General features: G+C 35.0%; 1 protein-coding gene across 1 annotated transcript in view; it reads right to left on the reverse strand.

Annotated features, from left to right (window-relative positions):
* The window catches only part of PEX7 (peroxisomal biogenesis factor 7), a 90,033-nt gene that overhangs the window by 45,511 nt on the left and 30,929 nt on the right, over window positions 1-13,593 (reverse strand). The window contains exons 6-8 of the mRNA XM_061207171.1: window positions 6,095-6,201; window positions 4,334-4,447; window positions 3,031-3,086 (exon numbers count right to left, since the gene is read on the reverse strand). Coding sequence (XP_061063154.1) covers window positions 3,031-3,086; window positions 4,334-4,447; window positions 6,095-6,201 — 277 coding nt within the window. The remainder of the gene's footprint in view (window positions 1-3,030; window positions 3,087-4,333; window positions 4,448-6,094; window positions 6,202-13,593) is intronic.

The following is a 13,593-nucleotide window of genomic DNA, read 5'->3' on the forward strand; positions in this document are numbered from 1 at the left end:
GTACAAAATGGATTAAGTGGACCAAAAATAAGAAAGGATACAGAAGATCCAAATAACATAATCAATTAGTACAGCTTATGGTTATATATTTAACTTTACAATGTGATAACAGAGAATATACTTTCTTCTCAATTGCGTATGTAACATTCACAAAAATTGATTAGGTTTATTCATTTATTAGGTTCTCCTCCACAAAAAAATCAACATATTCCATAAAACAGAATGACTAAAAACAGTGTTCTCTGATCACAATAAAACTAGAAATTATTAACAAATTTTCAAAAATTAAAAGGCACTTTCATATGGAAATTAAATAACTTCCTACTAAACAACTTTTGGGAGAAAGATGAAATACAAATAGAAGTTACACATTTTTTTAATGATAATGAAAAAAATTATATATCAGAATTTATGAGTTACAATTGAAATGAAAACTAGAAGAAAATTCATAGCCTTAAACACTTTATTAACAAAATGAAACAATAAAAATAAGTAAATTCCCAGCTCAAAAGTTGGAAAAAGAAAGTAAGCCAAAAGAAAGTATCAAGAAGGAAATAAAGATAAAAGCAGTAATTAATGAGGTACTGAATAGAAAAACAGTAGTTTTCATTAATAAATCAAAATCTTGTATGCTGAAGAAAAAATAACAAAATAAACATGCCATTAGATAACTTAAAGTAGGAATCACATATATACAAAATCAGAAATGACAAGAGTGAAATAACCATTGAATCAGAAGAAATTAAAAAGTCATGACTCTACAGACATCCGTATAAATAAATGTGAAAACCTATAAGCAAAGGATAATTTCCTAAACTCGCATTAGAGACAGAAAGTTTAAACAGACAAATTTCCATAAAAGAAATAAAGAAAGTTACCAAGAAGTACTCCACAAAAAGAACCATTCCCGGATGGTTTCACAGGGAAAATCTACCAATGCTCCAAAAACCAAATACCCTCCATGTTGCACAAATTGTTCCAGAGCTTAGAAAATGTAGAAAAACTTCTTAATTCTTTTTTATGAAGCAATTAAAACATTGATACACAAAGCAAAAATTTTAAAAAAGAAACAGAAAAAAACCCCTATATGAACCCTGTGTGGTGTGGGATCAGAATGAGGGGTATGATTAGAGGTACACATACACATATAGGTCAATATCACCTTCAAATATTGATGTAAAAGCTCTAAACAAAATATTAGCAGACAAAATCCAAAACCACAGTGAGATAATGATACACAAAGAACAAGAGGGATTTAGTCTAAGAATGCAAGGTTGGTTCAATCCATTAATATAATACATTGTATTAATAGCTCAAAAAAAAAAATCATGATCATCTCCATAGATGCTGAAAAAGCCTTCAACAAAACTTAAGATCAATTCCTGATTCTAAAAAAAAAAAAAACACTCAAGAAAACTGGAGTTGATGCATACTTTCTTAGCATGATAAATAAATATATACACTTTGTCTTAAAGTCAGCATCTTACCTTTAACAAGGAACACCAGAGGCATTTTTACTAATACAAGAATTAAGACATCCTCTATACACTATTTAACACTGTAATATAGGTATCTGCCAATGCAATTAGATAAATCAATTAGGGGCATCAGAATTGGAATTGAAGATGTAAAACTATATTTATAGATGATATGACCACAAACTTGGAAACCCTTAAAGAATCAATGATCTTGGGGCTTCCCTGGTGGCACAACGGTTAAGAATCTGCCTGCCAATGCAGGGGTCACGGGTTCGAGCCCTGCTCTGGGAAGATCCCACATGCCACAGAGCAACTAAGCCCGTGCACCACAACTACTGAGCCTGAGCTCTAGAGCCCACGTGCCACAACTACTGAAGTCTGCATGGCAAGAGCCCGTGCTCCGCAACAAGAGAAGCCACCACAATGAGAAGCCCATGCACCGCAATGAAGAGTAGCCCCCGCTCGCCACAACTAAAAGAAAGCCCGCGTGCAGCAACGAGGACCCAACACAACCAAAAATAAAATTAATTAATTAATTAATTAATTTAAAAAAAAAGAATCAATGATCTTTAGATGGTAGAGAAACAGGGAGTCTCAAACACTGCTCCTTGGAATGGAAACTGGTATATTCCTTATGGACAGGAATTTGGTAATATCTAACAAAACTATATATATATATGTATATGTTTACCTTTTAATCCAGCAATCCCACATCTGGGAATATATTCTGAAGCTAATTCTCTAGTGATGTGAACGTATGTACTTACAAGGTTATTATTCATTGTGGCACTGTTTATTTATAAAATATTTGTAACAAGCTAAATGCCCATATGTAGGAGACTAGTTGAATAAACTATAGTACGTCTACATAATGGAGTATTATGCAGAATGAAAAAGATCTCTATGAACTGATATACAGTGATTTCTCAACTACTTTCCGAGAATTCTAGGGTAGCAAATAAGTAAATATATTGTGAATAATAAGAATCAGGAGTTTTAAATCTGGAAAAGGAGAAAAAGTAGAATGAACCCTGTGTGGTGTGGGATCAGAACTGGGGGCATGATTAGAGATACACATACACATATTAATACATAGATACACATGTGCATACACATACATACACCGTCATACATATATTCACAAACATACATACACTCATGCTGATTTTTTTCATATATAACAATCTTAGCCTTAAGATTCACATAATTAGACTGAAGAAATAAAATTTCATAATTTTTAAAGTTTAAATTTAAAAGATACTGGCTATTCAATTTATAGCATAGGAAGATATTACAAGGAACAACTGTCAGGAAAAAAGGCTTTTAAACAGAGCAATCAAGCTAACCTTTAAATAGTAAAGAATTTACTCATATATGTGGCCAGATCATAAAAACAGAAAAATATAATATTAATCTCAGTGGCAAATATTCTTATGTGCCCAGCTCAGATTATTTTTATATTAGTAAGATAACATATTATCTTTCAGAAAAGCTGCAAAGATGCAAATGGTACTTGGTATTTCACAATGAAACATATCAAAAGCCACTGTACCTTACAGTAAAATCGTAGGAGCAAGAGGCCAACACGGAAGCATGAAATGGTGAAAACTACAAAAAAAACACAAAAAACCCTTTTTGAGGTTAACTGTAATTATAACATGCTACTTCATAAGGTCATTCCCATGAACATTATAATAAATTAAAGTTCATCTAACTTAACCAATTTTGTGAATACATATTATGATTGCTATTAGCACAAGTATCAAATAAACATTTAAATATTAAAAGTTTTAAAATAATTTTTATGTTATTTGTATATCACATCTAATGAAAATGATATCAAGGTCAAAAACTGCAAATTTAAAGACAAGTAATATTTAGTAATAAACATGTTTCACCAGGCTGCCCATTGCAATTTTATTTCTTCCATGTTATTCTTACCAGTACTTTAATAGTTATATACACATAATATAATTACATCTGAATGCTCTTTATAGTTTGCAAAATACTTTCACTACATTACCCTATTTCATTCTCAGAAGCACTGTGAAATATATATAGAAAATATTTTTTAACTACTAAAATCTGTATGCCATGAAAAAAAAATCAGGGCACTGTGTCTCATACGTTGAGTTGTAACCACTAAAATTTAAAATATTAACTACAATTTAGAATTTTTTAAATAGGAATAACATAATTATCTTAATGAAAAGATCAAAAAGGTACCTTTTTATCCTTAATGTAAAAAACAAAGAATGAAATTGGGAAATGTCCCTTAATAAGATGTTTTCCACAGTGACTTAGCAAAATTTACCTAAATAAAAGCTGGGAAACTAACTTAAGTCACCTTATACCTGACAAATTTGAGGGGATCAGCAGAAAAAAGTTACCTCATCCTCTGCTGTTTACAAAGTGGAAAACTGTCTATACCCTAAACTTCTGAGAACATTCATATATACAATCATGTTAGGGAAAATAAAGAATTAACTCTCTCTCTGTGCAAGTTTCAACAAAATAAAGAAATCTTCCCACTGAATGAAAAATTGTAAAGAATATAATACTAAAAGTAAATTACTATAGTTAAAAAATATTAAAAGGAATAGTAGAATGGGGATGACAGAATGAGAAAAACATTTTATTTAATCCTAAGTACTGCTTGACTACATTATTACAATTCATTCAATAATTATTCCAGTATTTTACCCAATTTTAGCTTTCAATATTCATTATCATTCATTGGATAACAAAAACATGCATAAAAAAGAATCAATAACCCCATCCCCTAAACACCTTTTATATATACTTCATTAATTATATTTTTGTTCTATGTATAAAAAGAAAAGATAAAAACTTACTTTCACTCTCCTAATAGCATAGGTGTGACCAAGAAGTTCAAATACTGGTTGTTGTACATTCCTCAAGTCCCAGCCTCTCAAACTACAATCAACTGCCCCTGTCACCAGCAAATTCTGAAAACAATTCAGGGAAAAGTAAAGTGTGACATCTTTGCAATTAAGCAGTACCCAAGCTTTCCTACTAGAAACAGTGTCTATTTTCTGGTATTTATTTAATCTGATCCCAGGAGTCATTCTTGAAAAGTTATATAACATTATAGAAAGGAGTCAAAATATACATCAAAAAGCAAAAACTAGTAGGACTTGAGAGAAAAGGAACTCAATATGCTTTAGGCATATGATGGAACACTATACACAACAGAAAAAGGCATAGTCTCAAACAGCATTGTAGATTTTCCAATCTACTTTTAGGAATATTAATAAGAACATAAGATTTTAAAAATTATACCTGACAAATGAGCCCACCTTTCTTTTCAGCATCCTCTGAGGTTTCTACCAAGAATTAAAAGGCAAGAGGCCTGCTAATTTACAAATATATGAAAGTGCAAAGTATAAATAAAATTTTTATGTTTTTCTAATTCTAAATCAATCACTGCTCTCAACTCTCATGGGCCATGTCTTAATATAATATGTAACACTATCTGAGAATTTATGCAGAAAGTGGTAAGTCTCCTATCTAGTCAGGTTTTATAAATTCTGCTATCTAGCACCCTAGGTGAACCCAGAGTTCATGGCTGAAGAGGCCAAGAGCTGCGCCCACACTCAGCCCCATTCCACATCAACCAGGGCAGTAATCCATTGTCTGAATGTTTTCCGCTTCAATATAAGCTCATCTGAAAAAAAGCTGCAATGATTTTTAAAAAAAGTTTTAAACTACTCTGAAGTATATATCAGCAACTTTTTTAGAATTCCCAAAAGTATAACACACAGTCCACAATTTCATTTTCCTATTTGGAAAATTCATGAGAGTGATTTGAACTGTAGTCATCAGCACTGAAAATTTTATTAAAATCAAGTATTATTTTGAATATGTTCTACATTTTTTAAATCTATTTTATTTCTTTCTATTTAAAGAACTCAGCCGATAAAATGTTCTCTTAACCTTCACTGATTACTTCAAAAGTGGGAAAAACAAGGCATATGTTATACTTATTTGTCATAGTCAACAGACTACTTCAGGTACATAAATATATTTAAACAGCATATCAACACATATTTAATCCATTTCTATTTCTAATTCATATGCTCATATGGTTAGCTGAAGCTCTGCAAAAAGTTACAAATGGACACTGCTATCTTACAGAAACATGAAGCTTGGTTAGGCTTATAAGGGAAGATGAAACAGAAAATTCTAAGAACTGATGGACTGTCAAATTAAAAATCAAGTTACAAATAGTTCAGCAGCCTCACTAGCAAGATGAACAAGAAATGAAAGCAAAAGATGATACAAATTGGCAGGGTTAAGAGCAATAAAGTAAAAAGTTAGGTAACTTGTAAAGCAGTTTCCCAAATAAACAAGTAAGGCTGCACTATTGAACTTTTGAGAATTTGTTTCTTATTCAGCCTGTTTTATGTGCACTTAAATCCAATTAATGCTAATGCAGGTCACTCACAATCATCAATTAGAAACGAAAGGGGCTGAATTTAACTTAATGATCCATAAACACTATCAAAGTCCACATAAACAAAGATAAAATAAAATCTAAAACATTTCAACATTAGGAAGGGCTCAGCAGCTCAGGATAGAACCAGACAGGGTACCTCATTGTATTTACACCAGTCACAACTCAGAATTTCTGCCTGATGTGCTGGAACCACAGTTCTGACTCCTGTTGTCTTCACATCCCAAATTCTCAAAGTCTGATCGCCTGGTGAAAGAGGAAGACTTGATCACTTTCCATCACACCACTTGGATACTCGGTACCCATGACAACAAGTCAGGGGAAAACACACCACTTTCACTATCAGGATACTGCCACCTATATATCATATACACATATACACTGTTTTTGTACTATAATAATGCATAAGACCTACTAAAAGTGATGAACTACAAAAAAATAAGGCACTATGATAATGTTTTCAGCTCTACTCAAAGCAGGAAAATCTAAATCTCACACTAAGACAAACATAGCAGTGATTAAACACACATCCAGTGCATTTTTCTTCAGGATAGGAAAAGGCCCTGAAAATCTTTGTTTCTTGTAAATAAAGTTAGCACCCTATACCAGCATATTCTATAAGAAACAAAATGGTAATAGTTTTACTGTTAAATGTGTGCAAAATCTACCAAGTTGAAATGGATAATTTTCAAATCTTAGCTTTTACATTTATTACATTTTAAAGGGCCATCCGAAGGTATATTTTTCACCTTGGAAAAAACAAGTTGAGAAAATTTGTCATTATACTCTGAATTACTACAAAAATGATTATACTCTGAATTACGCTGATTACTACAGATAATACTCTGAATTACTACAAAAATGATTTATATCATATAGCTGCACGAAGTCAACCCTGATTAAATGTTTTACATGCTGTTTGCCTTCAATTGTGTAAACTATGAGGAAATAACAAAATGACCAGATGAAAAACCCTGAATATATGTATATCTACATCAAAATTAAATTACAAACAATAACTGATCATGTGAGAAAGCTAGTTCAGCTTAATGAAAAAAAAAACAATGTGATAGCAGGCATAGTCCTGATTCCATTTAGTAGTTGTGTGACCCTGCACAAGTTATATAATATCTCTGAGACTGATTCCTCATTTCTAAAAAAGAAACAGAATGACTACATGCAGGATGGTAGAAGAATTTAGTGTAATAAAGTTTCTGTAAATCGTTAGCATGGTCTCTAGCATATAGTAGATACGCTAATATGTGGTATATAAAAATGCTAAATTTTAGGACTTCCCTGGTGGCGCAGTGGTTGGGAATCCGCCTGCCAATGCAGGGGACACGGGTTCGAGCCCTGGTCTGGGAGGATCCCACATGCCGCGGAGCAACTGAGCTCGTGCGCCACAACTACTGAGCCTGTGCTCTAAGACAGCCCATGAGCCACAACTGCTGAATCCCACGCGCCTAGAGCCCGTGCTCCGCAACAAGAGAGGTCACCGCAGTGAGAAGCCCGCACACCGCGGCGAGGAGTGGCCCCTGCTCGCCGCAACTAGAGAGAGCCCGCACGCAGCAACAAAGACCCAACGCAGCCAAAAATAAATAAATAAATTTATTAAAAAAAAAAAAAAAGCTAAATTTTAAAAATTTCCTTTAGTTACCTACATACAATTTCCTATCATCCCAATTCTAAATCATATGTCATTTACCTAAGTTCAAGAGTTTTAGACCATTTTTTTCTGATTTCTTTGCAAGTTGTTTAAGAAAGATAAGAATTAAATTGCTGGTGGTAATGAAATGTAGAGGTTAAGAATGGGGGCTTTGGAGCTCCAGAGCTTGGTTCAAATCCAGCTCAGTCATTTGGTAGCTGTTGACGTTTAGTCAAGTTACTTAACATCCTGGATTCTTACTTTCCTCACCTATGATAAAATATCTGTCTTATACAGACCCACAGACGTGAAGGACAAATTAGTGGTTACCAGTGGGGTGAGAGAAGGGCAGAGGGGCAATATGGGGGTAGGGGATTAAGAGGTACAAGCTATTAGGCATAAAATAAGCTACAAGGATATATTGTACAACACAGGGAATATAGCCAATATTTTATAATAATTATAAATGGTGTATAACCTTTAAAAATCATGAATCACTATATTGTACACCTGCAACTTATATAACATTGTACCTCAACTATACTTCAAAAAAAACCAAAAAAAACAAATCTGCCTTATAAAGTTGAAACGAGATAAAGTTTTAAAAATAAAATAACAAAACATAACCATGATTAGAAGTCATTCCTGTCCCTATTAATAACATGAATAAATAATAACTAATATTTATTGAGTGCTTACTATATGCCAAATGCTGGTCAGCATTTTACATCTACAGTCAGTCCTCCATATTCGTGGGTTCCAAATCTGTGAATTCAGCAAACCATGGGCCAAAAATATTCAGGAAAAAAAAATTCCAGAAAGTTCCAAAAAGCAAAACTTGAATTTGCTGTGCTGGCAACTATTTACACAGCATTTACATTGTATTAGGTATTTTAAATAATTTGGGGATGATTTAAAGTATACAGGAGGATATGCATAGATTATATGCAAATATGACGACAATTTATATAAGGGACTTGAGCATCTAGGGATTTTGATATCCTGGGAGAGTCCTGGAGCCAATCCCCAACAGATACCAAGAGATGAATATATTAACTTTAAAAACATCACAACAAGTGAGGTAAAAATTTTGATAATATAAAAAGTAATTTTTGTAGTAATTTACAAATGAGGAAACTGAAGCACATGGAGCTGAAGTAAGTCAACGGAGAGGAAACAATGGAATCAGGGCCTAGAATCGGAACCCAGGCTGTCTGGCTTCCTAGCCTGTGTCAACTATAACTACACAACGTTGCCCCCTAATGTTGTCGGAGGAGAAGTGCCATGTGATCAATGTTGGCGAAACCTTGAGGAATTATTCTTTTAATTTATACATTAATTATTTTATAAATTGGGGAAAATTTTAATAGACACACACACATAACATTCTGTCATATTTGCCCCACAATTATTTTAGAAGTAAAAGTAACAAAACACAACAGTGTTGAAACCTCTACTGTATTTCCAACCCCATTCCCCATCCTCCTTGCCCAAGGCTACCACAATGCTGAATTCGGTGTGCATCCCTGTAGTTTGTGCTTTGGTAATACTTCTACAACATTTTTATGTATTCATAAATATGTACTATTGTTTGTGTGTGAGATTAAAATTTTTTTTATTTAAAAAGCATCATCCTCCTACTTTACAAAAGGTTGGAAACCACTCTGATAGAAGAGAGTGACTAACGTTTTTGAATCTAGCTAAGGATAGTGGGGATGAGACGGAATGATGAGTTTGAAAGTACCAAACGGAAATGGTTCAGAATTGGTATAGACTAGAGCTTCCAACATTTCAGGGGTCCTAATAATCATCACTGTCTGTGGTCTAGCCACCAGTCAGTAGAATTTCTTTCAGGAGTCTAAGTAGCTTTGATTAAATGATCTTTCATGACTTTCCCTAACCTTCAGAGTTTACAGCAGGGTGGTGTGGATGTCCAGAGTTTGGTCTGCCCAGCAACACCCTTCCAGGAACAGCACCCTCTTTTCACCATGTGATTCCAGAAAGACCTATGGCTCAACACAATCGACTGGCCAAGGCCAGTCATACTATCTCATTTTCTGTCCCTGCCACAGCTGACAGGTCAAAAGTATCTACTTGGGATTTTTCTGAAGTATAACTGAAAAAATAATGTCAGTCCCTCTCTCACAGTAGAATTTACAGCTTATAAAATTGAGAAGCTGCTGGTGGCCATGTGTTTCACTGTATGGAGAAAGCTGGCCTGCAGAGTCAAGTCAACAAGCAGAGAAAAGTCCAGGTTAGAGACAGAGAATGTGTCCGGGGGTCATTTAAGCATCCCTTCCCCTTCTGGGGTTGCTTTTCAATAAATTCTACAAAGACCTAAGATTGCTCAAGTTCTACCACCTGTAGGCAAAGGCAAGCCCTTATCATCATGCAAGCAGTGAATGGAATTCACCTGAAGCTTCAAACTCTATAAAGCCTAGCCCCAGAGAAAAAGATTTCGATTTGGCACAAGGCTTCCACTAACACATAGGAAATATCTAAATGATGTATACTAGCTTTCAAAAATTTATATGTAATATCAGGTCTGAAATCATAAAGTCTGCTATAACCATGACTAAGCTTTGTTTAAAGTTCAATGAGCTTGTGTTCATCCTAATAATTACATTCCTAATAATTACATTTTATGGGTGTATGTGAATGCTTTAAAGTACCAAAATATTACAATAAACGTGGACTAGGAGATTAAGAAACAACTAGTAATTCCAGCAACAATATGGATGAATCTCACAAAACATAATGTTGAGCAAAAGAAACTAGACATGAAAACATAAAAACAGGTAACATTAATCTATGTTATTACAAGGCAGTCAGTAGTCACCCTCGAGTGGGGGGTCGGGTAATGACGGGAAGGATGCGAGGGAGGCCTCTGGGATGCTCTGTTTCTTGATCTGGGTGCTGGTACACAGATGTGTTCATTGTGAAAATTCATCACATGCTTAAGATTATGCACTGTTCTGTATGTGTATTATATGATGTATTGTTATGTATATAATATACATTATATATGTGTATTTCAAATTACTCTGGGACAATATTTTGGTTCTTCACCATCATATTCAAGCAATGCTTTTTAAAAACACCATGGCTTAGGTTGTCCTCTCTTGCAGTTAATTTAAAGGGCACAAAAAAGTGAGAACTGCTCTGAAGGAGCTGAGAATTCCACTTCTGCTGCACACATTCGTCACTTCCTCCTCATCACTTTGTTTTCCAGGTAGGAGAGGGACCTTCTGGCCCACTGGTACCAGGACTCATTCAACTCTTTTAGCCACCAGGACATCTATATTTATATATTTTTTAGATTGCATTTTCCAGACAACCGGCCTTTCACTGTCAGCCAGACGTTTATCAGGGCCCTTGATAGTGCCATAGAACCACCTGAATTACCAGCTTCTCTTATCAGTTGCAGACTTGCCACTGGCAGCAGAACCAGTGAATTTAAGTGCATGATATGGTATAGGATGTGCTGGCTACTACTATGTCTAATTCAAGTTGCAGCGTTAAGAAATTGGGTAAGGAGAGTAAGTGTAAACAGTGAATCTGAAACTGTGAAGTGAAATGAGTAGAAAAAGGATGCATATTGGGCCCAAATAATTTATTTGAAATGCCAGATGCCTATCAGATGTAATATGACTTTTTTCTTAGAGTACAATGATTTTTTTTTAACTACTGGACTCCACATATTCAGGCATGGCTATGATTTACGCAATTATATGGAGTCTGTAATAGCAGTAATTTAGTTTTCATGGTTCAAAAGAAAGTTTACTTCATATTAATCCTCTTTACGTAAAGAGCTCAAATATTCTTCCCTTTCATCTCACATAATTTAGAAATATGAATTCTGTACTAATACAACTTTCATGAACTAAACAAAACCAATGTCCTTAGAGAACTCTGCTAAGGAAGATCTAAATCTCTACATACTCCTCCCTTTTGGTCTGTCTTAACTTAGCTAATGATATATTTAGGTCTAGATTTGCAAATACCATACAACTTTGAAGGTAACCAGATTCTTGGAAAAACTCAAATGCTATATTTGCATATATTATCTTAAAATATAAACTGTTATAAGCAGTTGAAAGACATAATTAGTTATACGTGTGCCACAGGATTCGACATAAAACTATGTCTTGACTGCCTATCATACAAGCTTCTACCATTTGTAATATTTGTGAAGACAAATATTTTACAATACTGGGTTTCTCAACCATGAATTCTGCAGTTGAAACTATTTTTATGCAAAGATTATAGTACGTTTTATAGCAAGCTCTTGTCTGTAAGCAAGAAGACAAAGTAAGAGAATTAATTGATAAAGACCATAATATAACTCAAACTATAACCGACAAAACTGAGGAAAAAAACTAAAGAGTTCTCAATCCAAGGAAACCACTTCCTCTCTGAATTCAGCACTGAAACCATTCTGTCAGTTTTTTTTTTAAAGAGATGAGTATATTTCTACTAAAACAAACATGCAATTTCCATTACATCAACAGAAATAAGCTATTTATTTAGGCATCTGAAACAGAGTGACACCATAGACTAGTACAGTGCTTTCCAAATTAGGCTGATCACTAGACTCAGCTGGGGTGATTAAAAAATATACTTCTGGGGCTTCCCTGGTGGTGCAGTGGTTAAGAATCCGCCTGCCAATGCAGGGGACACGGGTTCGAGCCCTGGTCCGGGAAGATCCCACATGTTGTGGAACAACTAAGCCCGTGCGCCACGACTAGTGAGTCTGCGAGCCACAACTACTGAAGCCCATGCACCTTGAGCCCATGCTCTGCAACAAGAGCAGCCACCGCAATGAGAAGCCCGCGCACCACAACAAAGAGTAGCCCCTGCTCGCTGCAACTAAAGAAAGCCTGTGCACAGCGAGGAAGACCCAACGCAGCCAAACATAAATAAATACATACATACATACATACACTTCTCAGAGGTGTCCGATTCAGTAGGACTAAGATGAAGGCTAGAATTCTGTTGTTTTTTCAAGCTTCCCAATGACTCTGATGGTGGGCCAGGTTTCAGGATCACTGGACTAGTACGTTATTACACAAGCATGCATTCCAGATTCTACCTGGAGGAAGTTACTCTAAAATTCTGTTCTCAGAGTTTTAGTTTCTAGATAAGCACTGACTCTTAATCCTTACAGCACATACGCATGCAAGGGCCATTCAGATCTTCCTCAAATATGCCCTGCTCTCTCCACATCCCCTCCCTCTGCTTCCCACTTCTCATCTCCTAACTCTTACTTGTTCATAAGGTAGCAGTTTAAACACTATTTCCTCAGAGAAGCTTCTCCGACCAGCCAACTTTGACAAGCTCAAGAATCCTTTGTTACGTTTCCACAGAATTCTGAGCACACAGGTTAATCATAGGAGGCACCACTCAGAGAGCCCTTACTCTGTGCCAGGCACTGTCCTAAGCCTTTTGCTCATACTAATTCACTTAATCCTCATCAAAACTCCACGACATGGGTATTATTATCACCCTTATTTTTTAAATGAGGAATGAAGAGACGGAAGTTAAGTAGCATGACCAAAGTCACGTAACAGTGGTGAAAGCAGAATTTGATCACAGCGAGCCTGGCTGCAGGGTCCATGTCCCTAACCACTGTGCTGTGCCCTCTTCCGCAAAGAACTTCATGCTCCTGATCGTTATTGTTGCTAGGTTTTTTCTTAGCATCTCTCTTTCCCACTGGACTATACACTCACTGTATCTTCAGTGCCCAGACAAAGGTGGACATTCACTAAATATATGACTGACTCACTGACAATGTCCCTGTCAACAATCAAAATTAACCTTAAATACGTTTTAAAAATTCTGGTAAGATGGTTATTCCCGTATATTATATAATAATAATCAAAAAATTTTAGTGTTTGCTTGTGTAAGGTGCTCAGCTATGTCAAAGAATATACATGCCCTATAGGAAATATACGAAAACAAGTCAAGCAAAGAAAATATGCAAAGAAGTGCAT

The sequence above is a fragment of the Eubalaena glacialis genome, chromosome 12, assembly GCF_028564815.1.
Source record: "Eubalaena glacialis isolate mEubGla1 chromosome 12, mEubGla1.1.hap2.+ XY, whole genome shotgun sequence".
In the NCBI taxonomy this organism is placed as follows: domain Eukaryota; kingdom Metazoa; phylum Chordata; class Mammalia; order Artiodactyla; family Balaenidae; genus Eubalaena; species Eubalaena glacialis.